Here is a 23,458-nt window from a genome sequence, read left to right on the forward strand (position 1 = left end):
TCCAAAACCTTCTGCACATTCTATAGAAATATTATTAAGCATTTCATTTTCAACCTCATCAATATTTTGAAGAAATACTACTACACAGAAAAAACTTGGACTCATTTTTGTTGCAACTCATTTTCTTTTGGGTATCGAAATGAGTATGGGACAAACTTCATGTTATTCAAAATGATATTGGCTGGAATTTCAGATTTCTAAGTTGGCATCATAAGCAGAGTAATTTTGTATTTCAATTATTGTTTCTAATATTTCAACAACACCAGAAAGATTATTTTGACCAGTACGAATATTTAGAAGTTTTTAAATAAAAATTATTTATTATTATTTACGTAGATAATAATTAATTTCATAAGTTTTTAAATTTACCGCTATTATTTAAGTTGGCAGTACCGTTCCTGTTGTCAAAACACATGTTTTCATTTTTCTAACCTAAAAACATATTTCCTTTATTATTTTATTACGCGATTACAAGCAATTTTTAATCAAATATATTAAGTCTAGCGTGTTATTTACTTCTTTGTAATTATTATATTTCATGTTTTTGTGCAAAATTATTCGTTATTTCACAATATTTTTCCATTTTTCTTTTTCTCAAAATGAAACTTGCCTGTTTCATTTTGATACTTTTACCTTAGAACTCGAAATGAAACAACCAGTTTCATTTTTGTTGCGAATCAAATTGAGTATAGAATCTATACTCAATTTGAATTCAGGTTTTTTCTGTGTACATATCTCTTGCCATCAATATTTTCCATACTTCTCAAATGAATACTTAAAACTCCCAAGTTATCATTTATGGTAAATATATTTGATTTTAGTGAATTTTGAAATAGAAGTTCTTGTAGAGTTGATGCATTTCCTTTGTAGTCTAATTTCCAATTCAAAGACTTTAATTCTTCTTTTTCAATGGTTGATTCCAATTTTAATTGTCCATTAATAAACTGACAGTTGACAATTTGTATGCAAGCTATTAATGTAGCAATGTAATTGATTCCATTCATTTTGTTTGTGCTTTTCTATATATAAAGAAAAAGTAGATAAAATTTTTTTTAAATTAAAATTGTTACTGTGAATAATAATTTATATATATATAGGATAAATTTATCCAAGTAATACACGTAATCTTAATATCGCACAATAATATTACACCCAGAAAAAAGATTTCCTTGATTCAAAGAAATCAATTTCTTTGACAAATTTTTCTTTGATACAAAAAAAATTTATTTATTTCAAACAAATTATCTTTGATTCAAAAAAAATTATCTTCGTTTCATGTTTCTTTGTAAAATTTTTTTGATTTAAGGATATGTGGGCAAAGGACCTTTTTTTGTGGTTTAAACTTACTCTGAAATAAAAAATGATTTTGGGTTAAAATTTTAGAGAAATGATTTTGTTTGGTAGGTACAAGGAATCTCGCTGTTCTACTCATTTACCATACCTTAACGCAAAAATAATTTTAAAAAAGCAATAAATAGTAAAATAATGTGTTTTATCATAGTTCATTCAGCGGCCACTCGCTCGAATTGGCGCTGTTTACTGGAGCACTGACAGACTCATGCAACGTCTGTGTATCCGCCGCCATCTTTGTTTTCATTTTCGTTTAAAAATGCCACTTTTTAAACATCATTTTTTAATAATTTTACTCAAAATTATGTATTTTTCGGAGAACAGCGAGATTCTTTGTACCCTAATGTATCATCCCTCAAAATTTTAGACAAAAATCTTTTCTCATTTTAGAGTGAAATGTATACTACCAAAACACATTTTCCCATACCAGGTCACGTGGGAGGTTCCCACATACCCTTAATGCACAAATTTCTTTCATTCAAAGAAAATTTCTTTCAATCAATAAAGTTTTTTTTGAAACTAAGAAGCTTTTTTTGTTTCAAAAGAAAATTTTATTTTGAATGAAAATCTTTTCTCTGGGTATACATGCGGAAGATTCATATAATATTACACATTTAGAAAAAATAATATGTTTAAACGTGACCTGATGATGATGGCGAACCAAACCACCGAAACGTTGACTAAAATTTTAAAAAAGTGAAAGATTGTTTTTTCTTTTTTAGCTTTACGTTTTCCAAAAAATCGAAAATAGTTATATTTATGATACAAGTGCGTAAAGTGAGTGATTATACGAGTGTCACACGAGTATAATCAGATTTACGCACGTGTATCATACAACATTTTTTGCAACACCCACCTCTAAAGTTAAGTATACCTATTATGAAGAATTCCAACTCTCTATATTAGAATAATTTCGATTGTATAGAATTAAATAAATCAATCGAAGATCAGGAAAAATATCATTATGCAGGATATGTATAAATTTAAAAGTAACGTTCGTTTTTTAATTTTGTGGTTTTGTATGGTCTAAAACAATCCTTATATTATGTGAGAAAAATTTCGGTGCGTAAAGTAAATTTCAGTGCGTAAGTAATATTTCAGTGCGTAAAGTGAATCACTTTACACACCGTTTGGAAAAGAGCTTCTTTACACACACTTTTCGGTGTGTAAAATTTAACTTTAGAGGTTAGTGTTATCACAGTTTGTAAGTTTTATTTTAATATTATTAATTAATTATTAATATTATTTATTACAATGAAAATTATAATGTTCAATTTAAACTAAAAAGTGCTTTTATACCTCCAGTATTTTGGTCAAGCAATCGGCTAGATCACTAAATTTTTGTAGAGCCAATCAAATTTAGTGATTCTCCGTGAAAATTCAATCCAGCCGATCGCTTGACCAAAATACTAGAGGTATAAAAGCACCTTAAAGGAGAGTCCAGAATACGGGTTTCTGAACGTTGACGCGTTGATAGCGACGCGTCGGTCTTATGGGACATCAATGGGAGAGACAAAGACAGAATGATACATCGACGTTCAGAAACCACTTATTCTGGACTCTCCCTAACGGTTAGTTTAAGGTGCTTTTATACCTCAAATTTCGATCAGATGAACATTATTTCTGGACCGTGAAAAGCATATAGAGATCAGTGGTGAAAAGTCATTTTCACGGCGGGTATTTTTGAATTGTTTTAAACAAAAAATGTTTTTTTAAGAAATATAATATTAAATAATTGTTTAAATATGTAAGAACACTTTAAAATAGTAATAGAAAGATGATTTGATAGAAAAAATTAGCATATTTTGCTATGTCATATCTTCTGTATATTTTTGACACCTGCACCACCCTGCTTTTTCTATATAATATTCTAGTTCCCAGCTCTGTATCAAAAAAAGCTACCATTCCCTGTAAAGTGTCACAATTCGAATGTTCCACTAATTATTTTATGTCATTTGTCAAGTTTGTCAATAAAGTTTTGACATGATTCTTAACCTAAAAAATTATTATTCTTGTATCGTTCAGAAAAGATTTTAAGTTCAAGTTTATTCTGTGCGTGTATTAAATTTTCAGTATTTTTATCCAAAGATCGAAATATAATAGGGTCATTCCATTTTATTTCACCTATAATCGTTGCAGCCTATTTTTAGAAAAATTTGATATTTCGTGTTAATGACTTTGAATATCCGTACAATTCATTTTTGACAATTATTTTATGAAATTTTTTTTTATTTACGTTGAAATTTAGTTTTTAAGTTGAGTTGCACGGAAAACAGGTTAGTTTGACAACTTTGGAAATTTTATAAAAAAGAACAGTTCTTGTAATACTGAATACGTACTTCTTTAGACTAACTTACTCGATAATATAAAAGTTGTCATTTTATACTACTTACAATATGTATTCATATCTTAATATTTATTTCGTATTTCATCATTTTTTCTGTATTTCAAAGAAATTTTTATCAATTTGTAAACATTATTTAGTTCAACAATTATTTCTAAATTTTAACAATACTAATCCACTAAAAGACGTATTTTTAAATGGTTATTATAGAAAAAATATTTCATTTTGTTAAATATTTCGAACTACATATTTCATATTCAGGTCAATAATAATGAACACAAGTTAAAATTTCGATACAACAAACACGTGAATAAAATAAAATAACAAACACATAAAATCACGTGTTTGATCACATGTAAAGTTCAATGTAAATTCATCATTTACCATGGGTTTTACTTATTATTTTTAAGATTCGAATTTTAATTTTAAAGTTGAAAAATGGAAAATGAATTTTGAGTCTTAAAAAAATGAATTTTACATGTGATCAAACACGTGATTTTATGTGTTTGTTATTTTATTTTATTCGCCTGTTTGTTGTATCGAAATTTTAACTTGTGTTCATTATTATTGACCTGATGAGGGCTAAATAGCCGAAATATGTAGTAAATTATAAATTATAAATTGTATCAATAAACAAAACATCACAACTGTGAAAGGCCTCGAAAAATTTATTTATTTATTTATTTATTTACGGGACTTCAAAAATAAAGTACCCTTTAAATACAAATTGTATAATAAATATATATATATGTGCCATTCCAGGAGTTTTTTAGCACTTTTCGGAGTAACCTTTCCAAATTAAATGAAACATTTTTTTAATAATATTTATTAATATAAAGGTCCAAAAAAATCACTTTTTAAGTAAAAATAATTGTTTATTTAAAAAATACAACAATAAATAATGCAAAAAATTCACTTTTTTCCTGCAACTCCAAATAAATTGGTTTAAAGATCAAAATTTTCCTTATTTTTCAAGCTTTAATACCGCACAAGAAACATAGAGTCCGAGAAAATATTCAACTCACAATTTTTTAAACAATGTTTGTTTACTTTTTTGTATTTTATTTACTGTGAAACGTCTGCTAAAACTGCGCGCGACGTTTGGAAGTTGTCGCTTTCCTTATTGAGCAGAAGCTCATTACACTAGCGTAGTAAAAAACATGTTGTGTGAAAAGTGAGGTTTTTCATCCTTCAAAAATGTTTTTTATGATTGTTTACTGCAAAGTAGATAATTAAAAACCATTCAATGTGATAACCAGAAATTTTTACGTTTCGTTTAATGACAACATAACCTCACTTTTCGCACAACATGCTTTTTACTACGCTAGTGTAATGAGTTTCTGCTCAATAACGACAACGACAACTTCCGAACGTCGCGCGCAGTTTTAGCAGACGTTTCACAGTAAATAAAATACAAAAAAGTAAACAAACATTGTTTAAAAAATTGTGAGTTGAATATTTTCTCGGACTCTATGTTTCTTGTGCGGTATTAAAGCTTGAAAAATAAGGAAAATTTTGATCTTTAAACCAATTTATTTGGAGTTGCAGGAAAAAAGTTAATTTTTTGCATTATTTATTGTTGTATTTTTTAAATAAACAATTGTTTTTACTTAAAAAGTGATTTTTTTGGACCTTTATATTAATAAATATTATTAAAAAAATGTTTCACTTAATTTGGAAAGGTTACTCCGAAAAGTGCTAAAAAAAACTCCTGGAATGGCACATATATATATATATATATATATATATATATATAATATAAAATTATTATTAATATTTCATTTTCTTATCTGAAGTCACAGTTCTGTGAATTTAAAAATAATTTTCAAAAAACTTAGGGCCCTGTAGTGTGTTTATCTTGAACGATAATATATCATAGAGCAAGCATTCTATCATACATTTTCGTCAAATTAAAATGTGTGATTTATATTATCAATATTTAAATAAAATAATACATTCAATATATTGGATAAATGCACTAATTACGGCGCGGTTCGAATCAAAACACCTTTGAAATAGAAAATTGGACATTTATATTGTATAAAGTTAATTTAAGTCTTATTAAACTAAAAGCTTATGTTACTTAGATATTAAAAAAAATTTTAACTTTATAAAAATCGATTATTTAAACAAATATGAAAAATTAAAACTAATACCGTAATTTTCTGATTATGGCGCGTTTGTATCAGTTTTGGTGTATCAATTACGGTGACGAAAATTATCTTATTAAGAAAAAATGATGCGCAATCGAATTCTGTATAAGGATATGCTCGAAAAATATTAAAATTCGAAAAATGAATTTTGAGTGTCCAGGGGACTTTGTTTACCGGCCGAAAAAATTTACGTGCCCTTCTAGAATCCAGCGGCTCATAATCGCGCCGTAACTGGCACATTTACCCTATACCTCAAAATCTGTTGGTCTAATCAAAAAGTGCGCCAACATTTTTTTTTCTTTTTTTTAGACTCCCGGGTTAGGACTTTGGCGGTATTCCCGAACTATTATCTCTCAAATTGAAAAAATCGAAAATTTTTCCAAATATCTGAAATTGATTTTGTTACGTATAGCTCAAAACCTGTTAGTCCATAATTCTGCAAAATGATCTTTCGATTAATTAATTTTTGAACAAGTGTGTGTATTTTGAATAAGCAGAAATTAAGAGTTTTTACAGGCACTTGAAGCTAAATATGTATATATGAAATAATTTGGATTATTTGGAATAAGACACATGGATTAAAATAGTTGAATAATCTTAAATATTTGAAAACATCCTTTAACTATATGTATATATATTTAATTATATGATATTGTGACTGACGATAGTTATAATGCATATGCGTTTATTTTTGAGACAATTCCTCTCGGCACTAATAACATCGTTAAAATTTATTCAAGGCCATAAAGGTAAAAGTATGACGTTTATTCTTGTCTTTTAGTTGGGTTGAAGGAAATGTGATGCTCTGGACATTGAAATTTCTAAATCCGGCTCTGCCAGAAATTCTGATGAGCCACAACAGTTACCTAATTGACGGCATTTTCGGAGCATCGCGTAATAATAAATTTTCAGTATTCTCGTAGTGGAGACACAATCGAGATATGCCTGATGACAACCGCGTCATGACGACGAACGACGACAACGGAACGAGAGAGAACATGCAATTTTTGTCGTGGGTGAAATCCACTATATGATATGGTACCATTTCAAATAATATAGGTACATATGCCGAAATATATATATATATATATATTCCAACACACCTACGAAGGACCTCTGCGTTCCCACTTAACGAGTCGTAACCCAGACGATGTCACTTGGCACAAGTTTTCTTTTTCAAAATTGGCACGGAAGTCCTCATCTCTAATACCAACAATATTTTCACAAATAGGTGTCGCGCTGCAAATCTTCCATGAAACGAACCCGTTGATTTGTCTCATAAACCATCACAATGAAAATTATTAACATTGTACCAATTTTCCTATACACACTATATATATATATATTTTTTAATATATACAATATTAACTCTCAACTCATATTATATCTACTTTATATTTAAACGACAATAATTTTCTTATCTTTATATTCCATCTTTGTTTCAAAATTGCTCTCGTGTCCTCTTGTTTCGAATGCCAAGTCATGAATTTTTTATACTATTATTTGAAATGTTTATTTGGTACAAGTTGTAATACGAATTTTCAACGGTACTAAAAAAAGAATCATTCACAGATGAAAAATTAAAGTTATATAGATGATGAAGAAAAAGAAGAAACATATTTCTAAAAATAAATTTTAACCTATAAACTGATAGGCTAAATAATAATAATAATAATAATAATAAGTGGCCAAAATTCATCATTCCAAGAATACAAGGAATTTATCAATTTTCAAGTTACTATTTTCACTGTTTTTGGAATTGATGAGTATACAAATTTGAAGTTAGTTTTTTAAAATTTTAAATGGCAAATCGAACGTTAAAATTTTAAAATTAATTATTTTTGATTAAATTTTCTATTTCTTATGTGTTTTTTTTTAGCCAGTCAGCAGAAATTGCAATTGTTTATACTCGGAACTTATTAAAATTGAATAAGTTAAACTGACCGCTGTTCTTCGATTCCTTTGGAACATTAAAGAAAATACATTAAAAATCATTTTAACGTTTGAGTAAATGAATTTTAGATTGGCGCACAAAATTTATTCAAATTATTATTTAATAATTTTTTTAGTTGTAAAATTATAAAAAATTGTTCTAAATGAGATTATTATTCCTCTCATGTTCCTTGATATTTTAAAAAAAGGTAGAATTTAATCCAATTAATATAACGGAAGATATATCAGTTTAAAATTTTTTGTTATTATTGCAAATCTCGTAAACTAACAAATATTTTAAGCTGCAATTTACGTTAAAAATTAGTCGAACTATATGTATAACAAAATTCCAAAGTTTCATTGCAATTTGTTAACCTACTCCGAAAAAGTGAAAATCTCATCTGGAATCGGACATTATAATATTAAGTTATAAGACTAATTAAGACCTACAAGATTATGATTTACAATTTCACAATTAATTAAATTATATGCAAATGAATTAATTAAGTTACAATTAATTATCTAATTATAATTAATTAATTCAATCAATTAAAATTATTAATTATAATAATTAATTAATTCAATTACAATTAAATAACTAATTTAATTGCAGTGTTGATTATAAACAAAATATTTTTCTAAAAATAAGTATGGAATTTTTATTGTATAGAATATATTGAAATATATATAATCATGTTTATAAAATGTTGCATGAAATTAATTCATCTTTATCAACGAAATAATATGATGACTTATCAAATTTTGTTCCACTTCTTGGCATTACGAAACAATTAAATATGAAGAAATGTCGGAGCCAAGAATTCAATTTACCATTGCTTATTTATTTTCTCCATCTGACTAAATTAGAACAAAAATTAATATGAATTAAAAATTAATTATTTACTATACAAAAGAGGGGCTGATAGCAAAAATGGGTTATAATTTGAATAAATGAGTAAAAGTGGTTTAAAAGCCTTGCGAGCAAAAACGGAGTAAAATATTTTGATTAATTTATCTATTTGGAAGAGATTATTAATGACTTTTCTTTTACAATTATTATTTAAATAAATATTCTAAAACTGAAATTGCTATATAAAATTATAAATATTTCTACTAAATAGATTAATTAATTAAAATATTTTAACCCATTTTTGCTCGCAATATTTTTATCCCAATTTTGCTCGCATTCAAATTGTAACCCACTTTTGCTATCAGCAAAAAAGTCTTTCTAAAGTCTAATACGTCTTTAGAAATGGAGCTTTTTTTAAGTCAAATGAAAAAAAATTTTTTTAATAATAATAATTTTTTTTATCTTTTGTAAATTAATAATATGAAAAAAATTTTGAAGAAAATTTACAAAAATATCTTGTACGATACCATAAATTTAGCCTATGCATTAAAATAAGTAATTTTAATTGAATTAATCATGTCATGACTTAATTTATTCATTTTCTCACTACTTTAACTTATCTGATGCAATATATCTTGATTTTAATTACTCTTCTTAACTGCCTCATTATTTCGTAGATAAGATAATAATCGACAAATTAAAATATATAATAGTATTAAATTAAAGAAAATTATATTATTACAAATACAAGTTTAATTGTTTGATTGTAAATATACAATTAAACTTTTTTATCATAATTTTCAATATCCTCGAAGACTTTTTATTTTCTTTAAATAAATAATTTTTTTTAAATTGGTATTAAATTTGAGTAAATTTATTGTTATTTAAAATATTAAAAGATTAAAAGCAGATTTAAAAAATTCCAAAAATGATTTTTCGAAAAAAATTTTCAAAATAATTGGATTTTTTTTTTATTTTCAATTTTTTTTTTGTTAATAAAAAATCTACCAATACATAGAACTTGCAAGATGCAAAAGTCATTTATTATCAGAGGCGCTCGACTCTCGAACAAATTACCGAATGAAATTAGAAACGCATCCAAGAAACCTACTTTTAAAAGATATTTTTTGATTTCTTGTTTAAAAAAAAAAATAACAAAATTTTCGGAACGCATGATTATGTTCTAAAAATCATTAGTTAGAATTTTCATTTTTATGAAATTTCATTTGTCATACATAATTATTTTTGAGCCGAATTTTTATTTCTTCAAATTAGTATTTTGTAGAATTTTCATCAAAACGATTTTCTATATTACAGAATTTTTATATAACCGAAAATTTTTTTTTTTTTATTTTATTCTGTAGAATTTCATTGTAGAATTTCTTCTTTTAGAAGAATTTTCATTTGTTCGAATTATTATTTGATATAATTTCCATATAACCGATTTTTCATACTATAGAATTTTTACTTAACCGAAAAATCATTTAACAGAATTTCTAATTGATAGAATTTTCATTTGTCCGAAATTGGAAATGTCCGAACAAACAATCAACAGGAAGATTTCGGCGCGATTTTTAAAATCAACCAATCACAATTTTATGGATAGTTTTTGATTTGTTGATTTTAAAAATCGCGCCGAATGTTTCTGTCGATTGTTTGTTCGGACATTTCTAATTTCGGACAAATAATGAAAATTTTATCAATTAGAAATTCTGTTAAATGATTTTTCGGTTAAGTAAAAATTCTGTAGTATGAAAAATCGGTTATATGGAAATTATAACAAATAATAATGAAAAATTCTTCTAAAAGAAAATTCTATGCAATGAAATTCTACCGAATAAAAATTCTTTAAAATGTCTATTATGTTAAATGAAAATTCGAGTAAATAAAAATTCTGACAAATAAAAATTCTCTGATATCCCAGATAGCACGTAAGCTTGAAGCAACCTTGCGGCAAGCTTCAAATGTCCCACCTGATCCAAGCTTGCATGGTAAGCTTATCGAAAGATTGCAGTGTAAGGTTGCTACAAGTTTACGTGCTATTTGGGATAGAAAATCGTTTTGATGAAAAATCTACAAAATACTAATTATAGGACAAATAAAAATTCGACACAAAAATAATTATAACAAATGAAATTCCATAAAATGAAAATTGTATCTAATGATTTTTAGAACATAATCATGCATCCCATAGGTAGACTACTTTAGGAATGAGATTTAAATTCCTCGTACTGAAGCCCATAATATTTGAAATCGAATTTCTCTGCGTGTATAATTTAAGGTCATTACGCCTATCTAATATATCTTTTTATTAAAAAATAATTTTATGACTTTAAAATAATATATTTTATTAAAATAAAAATAATTTTATATATATTTATTTATACGAAAATGACATAACATATAACCCACAAGCTGAAAGTCTAAAATATACGATAATTTAAAAGAATATCGAGATTTGAAACTGTTGTGTGTGCGCTTTATTCATTGCCATGGCTGGTGATAAATCTTCAGAATATGCAACAGTTTTCATGGAATGACAAGGTTTTCTTTGCCATCCACCACAAACCGGTGTGCATGTGGCACTTATAACATATTTCATTTTTCGTCTCATGATGCTCTATTTTTGCGCGACACGTTTTCTAGCTGCTTTACTGGTCCACGAGGTGTCTTTATACAAAAGTGAAGAGCATTGAGCTCCTCAGGTGTTTACTGTCCGTCGTACGAATCATCTGTCATCATGGTAAGCCACCAGGAAATCGCGGCTAGCTCCTCTTAATATATATCATCGAAATTTCAAATTATATAATTGAAATAATTCAAAAATAAAACAAATCACAAAAAATAATGTGAAAAATATGCAATTCAATAAAATTTCACAAAATTATTAATGTGTTTTATGTGAAAAGTGAAAAACAAAAGTGATCAAGTGATTAAATTAACGCATATATATGAAAATCATGCATTTTTCGGGACGCATATTCCCCTCATTTGATCTGTCGAAAAAATATTGTGGTGACGAATTAAATATTATTGAATTTTTATTTAACAGAATTTTAAAAAAGTGGATTTTGCAATGAGCTGAATTTTTATATTGAAAAATTTCTATTTAACTAAATTCTAATTTAATTGAACTTTTATGAAGCATATTTATGTTTAGCAAAACTTTTAATAAAAAATAATTTTTATTTATCAAAATTATTCTTTTATCAAATTTCTATATTTATCCGAATATTCACTTAACAGTATTTTCATTAACTGAATTATCAGTTAAGAAAATTTCTAATAAACAAAATTATTATTTAAAAAAAATTTTTATTCAAAAAATTTTCTATTCAACCTAATTTTTATTAAACAAAATTTTCCAGAAATTCTACTTAGCGGAATTTTTAAGTGAGAGACTTTTTATTTCACCGAAACTACATTTGACCGAACTTTTATCTTATGACCGATCACAATTTTCTTCATAATTTTGAGTCGCCTTATTTTGGCCTAAATCTCAAAATATTAAATTATTAGAAAATGCGCCATGATTTGTGACGTCACGAAGGTTCAAATGCTCTTAAGGAAACTTTTTTCTTAAAACTTTCTTAGAAACTATGCTGTCCCCATTTACCCCAAATTTTATGAAATTTTCTAAATTTTGGGGTAAATGGGGACAGTCAGTTTCATGCATTTAAAGCTTATTTAAATTTTTTTCTGATGCATAAAATTAATCCTGGGAACGTAAATAACAACTTAAAAAAATATAAACCCGCAAATATTACCTTTTAAAGGAAGAAACTTATACGTGATTTGTAAAAAATAGCGTTTTTGTCCCCCATTTACCCCAACTGACCCTAATTTAATTGCATAGATTTTTTATATTTTCATACAATCCTGCATTGATTTTGTCAAACAAATTTTCGAATATTTTGAAAAAAAATCGTAAAATATTATTGAATTACATGTTATTGAAAAATCAAGTATAATATTATATAATCACATAAAATATAATCTTATAAAGTTTTTCGGTCAAAAATTGGTTAAAAAGTAATTTATAATTAAAAAGTGTTTCAATGAAAGTGAAATTAATTTTATTTTTGACATTTTTGAACCATTAAAAGTTGCATTGGATAAAGTTTAAAAATAATTGAAAATAAGAAATAAATTTTAATTTTTTAAAGTGGTAAAAATAAAATTATTTGCATAAACAATTTTACATTCTTACACTGTAAAAAATTTAGGGAGTTAACAGCACTAGGAGTTGGGAGTTCGATTTTTCAAGTTAAAAATTAACTCGAAAAAGGAGTTAACCAAGAGTGGAAGGGAGTTTAAGTTAGGGAGTTCAGTATCAACTCCCTTTTTAGTTATTTTATCATTGGATCATATTCTCCAACTCGTGTAAGGAGTTAAAGTTGAACTCCCTAATCTGAACTCCCTTTGCTTTAACTCCCCAATGTGTGGGACTTTTATAGCATCCCCTGTGGAGTTAAAATTCAACTCCTTTTTTTTACAGTGTATTATCATATGAGAAGGTATTTACAATTTAATTATAACTTTACTTTTTAACATAATAGCAACAAAATATAAAATTATAGTCCAATTTTTTTATTTGAATGTCCATTCCGTTTGTCCTTTAAAACATTTTTTTATTATACATCAAGAAGAAATGGAATAAATATGATTTTTGATTTGAGAAGAAAAAAATTTTTCTTTTCAAAGGAAGAAGACGAACAAAAAATGGCTGTGATGCGTAAAGCATTTCAAATGTTTGACACAACAAAGAGTGGTTTCATTGACACCTTAAAGATCTCAACAATTTTGAATACCATGGGTCAATTGTTTGACGATTCCGAATTAAATACAATAATCGAAGAGAATGATCCTGATCGTACGGGAAAAGTGAATTTCGATGGATTCTGCAGGATCGCTGGTCGATTCCTTGAAGAAGAAGACGCTGAAGCAATGCAAGAGGAACTTAAAGAAGCTTTTCGTCTTTATGACAGAGAAGGAAATGGTTACATTACAACTGCCACTCTTAAAGAAATTCTAGCTGCCCTCGATGATAAACTTACAAGTTCGGATCTTGATGGAATTATCGCTGAAATTGATACTGATGGTTCTGGAACTGTTGATTTTGATGGTTAGTATTAGTAAAGCATTTTATTTTTTATTTCTTTACTAATATTTGACCAATTTTTTTTCTATTAGTTAAATTTTATTCTAGTATGTTAAGTTGAGAAAAATACTCTTTATTTGAAGAAGATTCGATTGGGTTCTTATTTATTTTGATACAGAAAAAAATTCTTTACCTCAGATATAAAAAAAAAAGATTATACCTAACTTTTTTATTAAAAATTTTATTAACATAATATAGGTAATATAATATTTACTTCTCTTTTAGAATTCATGGAGATGATGACTGGAGAATGAGACTATCTATCTTATATCATCAACAGAAAGTTTTTAAGAATTTTTGCGAAAATCGAAAGACTTGCATCATTTTTCGATGTTTTATTTCTAACACCTCAAGCACCTAAAACTTTAGATTTGTTAATAAATTATTTGTTAAAAAAAAAAACTTGAGTGTATGTTTTTCTCTTTTACTTTTGCGTGAAGAAGGATTCTTCCTTTTTTCACTTTAAAAAAAATTTTTATGTACTTTTCAATGCCAAAATAAGTTTTAAAAAGAAAACATTTTTTTCAAAATTTTTCCTTATTTTTAAATTTTTGACCCCCAATGCCCCTATTTCAAATTATTATTTTTTTTTTATAAAAACAGCAACTTTCTATTACAAAATTTTTTAGCCGAGTCCCAACATGAAGAAACAATTTTTTCGTAATTTTTAATTTTTAAAAAAAATTTTAACCTTCAATTTTGGATGTTTTTTTTATGGTCTTTACCATGTAAATGTATAAATTTCAATAAAAAATCAAAAAGAATACAAAATTTTGAAAAAAGTGTTCGTCAAGATTCCAATAAACTTTTTGGGTGACTTAAACCTAATTTTTTTTCAAAATTTCAATTTTTTTTTATCTTGCTCATATTAGTCTTTTAGTGTAAGATATGAGCTTTAATGTAAATCTATATATAAAAGTCTCTATCACGTCAGGTTAAGAAGAAAAAAAATATAAAAAACCCTCAAAAACACGGTTTTTGGAGACTTTAACCCCATTGTACTTAAAATCCTGACATGATATACGCAATTTTGGAATCCCGGGTTGTACGTGTTCAGTACATAAAAATACATTGGAAACCACTCTGATATCTCAACAAAAAGAAACTCCTTGTAGACCTGTGTTATTATTAAATTGAAGATGGTTTAGAATTTTTGGCATTAGGGTCCTTGAAATAATAAACAAAAACATTTTTTTGTTCTTATTATTTCAAAGACCTTAATGCCAAAAATTCTAAATCCTCTTCAATTTAAATAATGGTTCAAGAAAATCATTTGAAATGTCATTGTTATTATTAATATCCGCTGAAGTATATTAATTTTTTAAATGTAAAATAAATTTTTTTTTTTTTTTGAGGTCTCCATTCCCAAGTATAAACGCTCTTAAAAACAAAAAAAAGAATTGATTTTAATTTATTTATAACTATTTAATTTTATAATAATAATTTGTTTGTGACTGAGAAATTTTTCCACTAGTGCAAAAAATGAGGAAAAGTAAAATATTGAAACAACAGAATTATATTTAACAGCAATTTATTTATACCATGTCAGAAAAAATAACTAATTTACAATCAAGATTACAATTAAAAATTGATATTTTCTTTTAAAATCCCTAAACAATTTTAATGATGATGGCCCTCGACAACGTGGGAAACTGGAACATCATGATGATAGACGAAGACGTCAGTCACATGAATGTTGGGTGCATGCCAAACGCTGACTCCCAATTGTCTATCGAATGGCCATCCCAATGGTCTTCCATCAAGAGAGATGGCACCACCGATCACTTCAGAGATGTGATGTCCATGATGATATTTCTGGAGGAATTCGTCATGGGGTTCCTGGCCAGTGATTCCAGAGACGTATCCCCAGATTCCTGTTGGATAAGCACCACCATAGAATCCGTGTCCATGTCCTTGACCGTGTTGGTATGTTTGTCCTTGTCCAAAGGTGTGTCCTTGTCCATAGGTGTGACCATGTCCATATCCATAACCTTGAGCGTATGTCTGTCCATGGGTGTATGTCTGTCCTTGTGGGTAACCTTGTCCCTCGTGTCCAACACCGCTTCCGCTGTGTAAGTGAGTTTGGTAGATGCTTTGATATTTGCCACCTTCATAACCGGTTTGTCCTGTTTGTCCAACTCCGTGGTGAACTTGTCCTTGTTGTTGTTGTTGATGTTCTACGCGAGCTCCTTGTTGTCCATAGTGATAGCCTCCTCCAACAGTTGGGTATTGGCGTTGATGATGTTCAACGTGTTGATGATGCCATTGTGGTTGTTGGTAGTATCCGTGGTATTTGTTGTACAATTGGGTCCAGTGCCATTTGCCTGAGGAATAATTTTACATTAACTTTATGGCTATTGATTAATTACAAACTAAAACCATTGTGATCAAGCTAATATTCCTAACAGCATACAAATATTCAGCTTCTGGAAATTAGGGTATCCTAATTTCTGAAAGGTACTGGATTTTTGCTATAAACAACCTAAACCATTGGGATCAGACTAACATCCCTAACAGTATCCAGATATCTAACGGTTCCTGGAAATTAGAACATCCTAATTTCCGGATGGTACCGGATATCCCTAGGACGTCAGTACAATATTCTAAAATATCAGTGAAGGTTATTCAATTGAAACTAACCTTGGTTGATGCCAGTGCCTAATTCCTCTACATCAGGAACAACTTCGACCATGGTGTAACCTTCTCCGGTCTTGGCGGGTTGTTGAGTGATTTGTTCGTATTCGCCAACGCTGACGGGTTGATAGGAGTGGCTGTGATATGAGTTGACATGGTCAGGAATGATTGGTCCATAGTGATGTTGATGAGCTCCAGCAGAGACGACAACGAATACTTGAAGTGGGAAACCACCGTATGTACCCTTGGGTAAAGCGAGCCTGGCTGGGAATCCATAAACTTGTTGTGGTTCAATCAAGTAGTGTGGGCTTTGGGCATGAGCGGCATTTTCAACATGATGAAGGATCTCATCAACTGATGGAACATCAGTGCTGTGGATGGAGGATTGGTGGGAGTTTCTGGTGATGACGTTTTGTCCCTCAACGACTGAAAATTTAAATTAGTTTTAGAAAAAAAATATTTAGAGGAGATATTGAGAAAAATAATAGAAAATAATTACGATCGTAGACGAATTGGTCCAATTCAACAAAGTGATGTCTGTGGGTATTGATGTCAATTGGTGATCCCTCGTGGTCGAATTTGGGTCCAAGGTAGACACGAACAACAGCGTGGGGAACGGGTTTTTGACTCTGAACGTAGATTTGGTATTCGTATGGTTGATGATCGAGTCTCTTCAAAAGACCCTTGATGTCCAAAGTTCCTTTCTGGTGTTCCTTTTGTTCCTTCTCGTAGACACCTTCAACTCCAGCGTTGTTGAGATTGACAATATAGTCCTGGAAGTATGTGATCAAATGGCTGAAATCAACTTTCTGTACTTGGACTCCTGGTAAGACGACGTCATTGTATTGGTAGGCTGGGAGAGATTCTTGATAGTGACGGAAGATTCCAATGATGTGTCTCAAGAGATTGTAGAAAGCTGGATCACGAACAGTGGTGGAGGAGATTTCCAATGATGATGGTGTGTATTCCCAAATGTTATCGAATTGTGGAGTTCCTCCAAGAAGGACCTTGGATGCTTCGACGAAACTGCCGTAGTATCTTGGATTGATGCTCCTGCCGGTTCCTTGGATGAGGTCACCAAGAATGTTGTATCCCTGTGGTTGGTAGAGAGAGAGGAATTCTCCATGTGGAGTGATGACGTGTCCAGCGTCGATGGCTTCGAAGATTCTCTTTTCCAAAGTGTGAACATATTGATAGAGTTGGTGACGGATGTGGGTAACGTCAATTGGTCCACTTGGACGTCCAGAGAATTCAAGACCATTGATGTACTTGAGATGGGGTTTGTGTGGGATGTCTAAGTGATGGTAGTGTAAATCTTCAACTGGGCCAAGACCTTGTCCAAGACGTTCGAGATTGTAGTGAGCCAAGAGTTGTTGATGAAGGTAGTACCAACGTGCACCGTATCCAACTTGGTCGTCACGCTCGTAGTTGTGGTGTCCGAAGACTCCGGATCCTTGTTTGTGTTCGTGGAGCTGAAAGAAATATTAGGTTAACTAATTGTAAAACTAAACTAAAATTTGTTTATTTCTAACAACATCGGGATATGCTAATTTTTCGGAAGGTACCGATTATACTGAAATATCCATTGTTGGGGAGTGATTTAAGCCTAACTTACGAGTTCAGGTAGCATGTAGGCAGCATGTTGCAAGTATTCGTAGTAGTTGTTGAGACCAATATCTTCAGTGAAGTGGGCAATATGGTGTTCTCCAGCTGGCAAGTGGGAGGTGTAGTTGATTGGAATGTAATGGACCTGTTGACCACCAGTAGTGTGTCTGACACCGTGGGATTTAATGTTCTCGACTTCTTGGATAACTCTAGCGTCAAAGAAGTAGTGAGGGAGGATTTCGTAGGTTGGTGGGATGGTGACGCCTTGGGTGTCATGACGTTGGAGAACAGCGATGATGAAAGCCTATTTCAACAGTTCAGGGAGTTCCATTAGTAAAATTATGTTACCGATTTTGTACAGATTATGTATTGGTTATGTGGATAATGTAATTTCTAATTACCTTGACGAATTGACCCTCGTTCAAGTGAACGCGAGCCCAGGCAGCAGTGTGGAGGAATGTGGTGTAATCCTTGGCACCAAGGAAGATTCTTGTCAATAGGATGACTTCCTGGCGGAGAGCAGACACAGTTGGGGAGAATACGGTACGCTTTGGCTGAACATTTCCAGTACGAACAGCAGTAGCGAGATATTTCACCAAGTTGGGATTCTCATAGGCCTGGAGGTTTCCTTCAATGTCATAGGTGTGTCCAATTCCGCGGAGGTGATCATTGGGGATTTCGCCGGTTAAGTTTTCTAACAGATAGATGACATCCTGTTGTCTTTGAAGGAGAGTTTGATCAGCTGAAAAGAAAAAATTTATTTATAATTTCAAAACTAAAATCTTATAATTATTTGAATTTTCACAAATATTAGTCAAATATTATATATAGAATATATTCAGAAAAGTGTTTGAAAGGGAAATGAAAATTAGGGAAAATTTTGAAAATTTAATAAAGTGAAAATTTTTATTTGAAAATGAAAAGTTTAATTAGAATTATAAAAAGAGTTGAAAATGTCTTACCGGCACGTGGATGGGGAACTTGGGGAACAGCAGCTGCGAGGGCCAGAAGGGCCAAAAATACTACACTGAACCTCATGGTTGATACCAAGTGGAGTATGCTTTGTCTCGATGCATCGGCACCTTTTATACTAAAATTTTAATACTATCATCCTGACCTGTTGACCCCTTACTTCATTTGCAATCTGTCGGTGATTATTAGCAATGGCCATCTCAAATTCTGGTCATATGTTACACGTCAATGTCAATGATAATTGTACTAAAAATATAAGGATCAAATACATAATTGTTTATAAGATTTTAATGGAAATTTTATTCTTCTTTGATCAATAGGAATTTAATTTTTATATTTGAAGGAATCACATGTGCGTCAAAACAGAACAGGTGTAACAATCCATATGTAATTAAAAAATAATATTTTAAGAATTATTATTAAAAATATATAATTATTTTATTATAAATAAGACTACGCAATTTAAATAAATTTAAATAAAAGTTTTACCATAAACAAATTTATTTTAATAATAATTATACATCCCAAAAATATTCTATAGTAAAAAGATATTATATATTAAAGCACATCTCATCGAGTTTTGAAAAATCGTCCGACATTTTGGATCCGACATTTTGAATTTTGAATATTCAACATCAAATTCAAATCAGCTGCCATATTAGGATATGCCATTTAGGATTTTTGAAAACTAAGTTCATATTTGTCATTAGCGACCTCAAAAACCGTAAAGTATAAAAGTTATCAAATACATTTCAGCAATTTTTCCAAAACTTCACTCTCTAGATTGGAATTTTTAAAAAAAACTTTCTTCTTTTAATTTATTAATAAAAAATTTTTTTACACTTAAATTAAAATCGATACTATACGATATTTTTTTAAACATTTAAAAAGTATATAATCTATTTTCTAGTTAAGACATCATAATTTTTTTATTTCTCTATATATAATTAATAAAATTAAATAAAATATTTTGAAAAAAAAATAAATCACTTTATGTGTTTATTTCGATGCTTTATTTTTATTGTTAAAAAAAGTTACATTATGAGATATAATTAATTATAAACTCATTAAGACTCATTTATTAATAAACAAACAAACAAAAATAACAAAAAAATGCATGTATCAAAATGATAAAATTAATTACAGTAATGAATAATGCATTTTGTGTGGTAATTAGGTAACTAAAAGCTGTTTATCATCAAATATTGAGAAAATTTTATTGACATATAAACTGATTTCCTTTGTCAAGGTTCATACAGCTATCACAGGTGCTGATACGATGTGCATCAGTATATATAAAGTGTTTGGAACCGAATTAAAAATTTTTTATCATGCATTCATTTTTTCCTGTTGTTCATCTTATTCTCTTTTATTCAGAGGTTTTATGTTTTAGTTTTATTTTACTACTATAATTTAATTTAATAATTTATTATTTATTTATTATTATTTTAAAAATAATAATAATTATTATTATTATCATTATTCAAAATACTTGTTCTTTTTTTATCCGGTAATAATAATTGTAAAATAATTATAATAATAGTTGTGTGACATAATATAATTAAATTATTTAGGTATCCAAAAAAATTGATTTTTTATTATTATTGTTATTACTAGGTATTTATTGGTAAATTAAATTGAATAAACGTAAAAAATTTTTTTATATACTTAAAATTAAATAAAGGATTTTAAAAAATTAATGTCGATTATAATAAAGAAAAAGCTAATTATTTCTTATATAATTTATATATAAACAAAGTGCGAATAAACATATTTTTTTATTTTTTAAATTGAAAAATTGATATGATTGTTATTATTATATAAGAATCTTACAGAAAAGAAGAATAAATGAAGAAATAATTTTGCTCTTTTTTTGCTATTTTTAGCCGCAAAAAATAATTTTTTTTTGCTCAACACCCTTCCAAGATACCAGAATGCCGCTAGCTTGCTGGCAACTCAGTGGTCAACTCAGATAAATTCATTTAATTTAAAATTTCCATTGGACCATATTTTTTTGGTTTTTTTTTTTGGTTTCAAATGGCACCACAGTTGATTTTCTAAAATTAAAAATGGCGGATCTAATATGGCTAATATGACTACACTGAAAGAAAATTCATACTACTAAGTATTAAACTCATATTAGAGTTTAATATAAATGTTACAATTTAGGGAAAAAGTGCACCTATACTGATTACTATTACAGTTTTTATGAAAATATATAATGAATTTAAGAGTAACTATTATTTTAAGAAATAAGAATTAGTATATTTATTTTAAAAATTAGTATTTTCTTTATGAATTCACAGAATACAAAATATTATAATAAATAATTTCACAAAATAGTAAGAAAAATAACATATATCCGTATACTTATTTCACATTTTGTAAAACTTTATATTAAAAGTCACGGATTTTCCCGAGAGACTACGAATTTAACCGAAGTTCTGTCTGTTTGCGGCTTCGTGTCCTACTCGAACTTCTACGACTTGATCCGATTTTCGAAAGTGTTGTTAACCAGCAGAACGTACCTATCAACTGTCAACACACGTGTTTCAAATGTTTATAGTGTTTTAAATTCTTTTTAATTTAAATTTATTTTCAATTTATAAAAAATGTTTTATTAAAGTTATTTAATAATAATAAATTTATTATTAATTATTAAATTTATTATTATTTTTATTAATTTTTATTTTTTGATGTCATCTTTACAATTATTTAATTTTTATTTGCAATAAAAATTTTTATAACAATCATAATTTTTAATCTGAAAAAAAAAGAAAAATCTATATAAACAATTAATAATAAAAATGAACCCAGTGTAACCTCTATAAAATTACACCATTGGCACTAGTAAACTATTTTTTATTATTAAGTTATTATAAGTAAACTTCTTTCTCGCAAGTGGTAAAAATATTCAGTAGTTAGTATATAAGAAAACGATATATGCCGACCCCCAGCGAAATTTATCGTTATGCGTATAGAATTGTAAGTGTAGGTTTCGTTGCGATCGTGTAATGTCTATGTATAAGCGAAATGAACGTGCGTGTTCATTAGTATGTGTATTAACCTGTATCATAAGTGTGAATGTGTTGTTCCTAGTCTCACTCCTTTTCCTCCCGAGAATTAACGGAAACGTCCGACAGTTTCCGCTTTTTTTCCCTTTTCTTCCGACATTCTGAATTTTTCGTATAAAGTTTTACAAATATTAGAACGCTACATTCCATATAATGCAACAACTCTATGAGAATTTAATATAATATTTTCAAATATTGGTAATCTTTTTACGTTCTTTCTACAATAATTATTAATATTTGAAAAAAGATTTTAAGTTGGAACTTTAATATAAAGTATATTGAATTTTAATAAAAAGTACACTTTTCCCTAAATTCTAAAAGAATATATTAAAATGTAATACGCATTTTGTTATTTTTTCCTATGAAATTTCTTTCAGTGTAACAAATTTCAAACAAATCTGTTAAAGAGGATAAAAACCGCCATCTTTCTTAACAATTCGAAATTAATTTGAATATTTTTGCTTATTTCGGTTTTTAATTTTAAACTATTTTCTTAAAAACTTAGAACCAATTAGGATTTTTTTGCTCTTCGCTTTGTAATTTAAAACTACTTTTCTTACAACTAAGAAACATTTGGAATTTTTTTGCTCTTCGTTTTTTTAATTAAAATAATTTTTTTAACAACTTAGAAACATTTTGGATTTTTTTGCTTTTCGTTATTTTTTTTAAAAACTTGAAAGTATTTTGGTTTTCGTTGTTCGGTTTTTTAATTAAAATTACTCTTTTAACAAGTTGAATGTATTTTGGATTTTTTTTGCCCATCTCTTTTTTATTTAAAAATTATCTCTCTAACACCTGCTCGGAAAATGCTCGGAAAATGCAAATAGTTTTAAGTTAAAAAACAAAGATCAAAAAAGTCTAAATTGTTTCTAAGTTGTTAGAAATATAGTTAAAAATAAAAAAACGAAAAGCAAAAAAATCCCAATGTTTTTCAGTTTTCAGAAAAATAGTTTTAAATTAAAAAACAAAGAGCAAAAAAATCCAAATATTTCTAAGTTATTATAAAAAATGTTTAAAATTAAAAACCCAAGGAGCAAAAAAATTCAAAATGTTTCTAAGTTGTTAAAAAAATATTTTTAATTAAAAAAACAAAGAGCACAAAAATTCAAAATGATTCTAAGTTGTTAAAAAAATAGTTTTAAATTATAAACCGAAGAGCAAAAAAATCCAGAATGTTTCTAAGTTGTTAAGAAAATACTTTAAAAATTAAAAACCGAAGAGGAGAAAATCCAAAATTTTTCTAAGTTGTTAAAAAAATAGTTTTCATTAAAAAAACAAAGAGCAAAAAAAATTCAAAATGTTTCTAAGTTGTTAAGAAAATATATTCAAATGAAAATCGAAAAGCAAAAAAATCCAAATTGGTTCTAAGTTTTTAAGAAAATA

General features: G+C 28.1%; 2 protein-coding genes across 2 annotated transcripts; one reads left to right on the forward strand and one right to left on the reverse strand.

Annotated features, from left to right (window-relative positions):
* Nucleotides 1-11,215: 11,215 nt before the first annotated feature.
* LOC127283735 (troponin C) lies at nt 11,216-14,192 on the forward strand. Its single transcript, XM_051308793.1, has 3 exons — nt 11,216-11,372; nt 13,334-13,754; nt 14,016-14,192. The coding sequence occupies exons 1-3, from the start codon at nt 11,370-11,372 to the stop codon at nt 14,042-14,044; spliced, it is 453 nt and encodes a 150-aa protein (XP_051164750.1). The 5' UTR covers nt 11,216-11,369; the 3' UTR covers nt 14,045-14,192.
* Nucleotides 14,193-15,304: 1,112 nt separating this feature from the next.
* LOC127283734 (hexamerin-like) lies at nt 15,305-19,147 on the reverse strand. The gene is made up of 6 exons (XM_051308792.1): nt 18,992-19,147; nt 18,431-18,771; nt 18,040-18,333; nt 16,924-17,896; nt 16,431-16,850; nt 15,305-16,114 (listed from the first exon to the last, which is right to left on the reverse strand). The coding sequence occupies exons 1-6, from the start codon at nt 19,065-19,067 to the stop codon at nt 15,411-15,413; spliced, it is 2,808 nt and encodes a 935-aa protein (XP_051164749.1). The 5' UTR covers nt 19,068-19,147; the 3' UTR covers nt 15,305-15,410.
* Nucleotides 19,148-23,458: the final 4,311 nt, after the last annotated feature.

The sequence above is a fragment of the Leptopilina boulardi genome, unplaced genomic scaffold, assembly GCF_019393585.1.
Source record: "Leptopilina boulardi isolate dan_hultmark-lab unplaced genomic scaffold, ZJU_Lbou_2.1 LbouV2_310, whole genome shotgun sequence".
In the NCBI taxonomy this organism is placed as follows: domain Eukaryota; kingdom Metazoa; phylum Arthropoda; class Insecta; order Hymenoptera; family Figitidae; genus Leptopilina; species Leptopilina boulardi.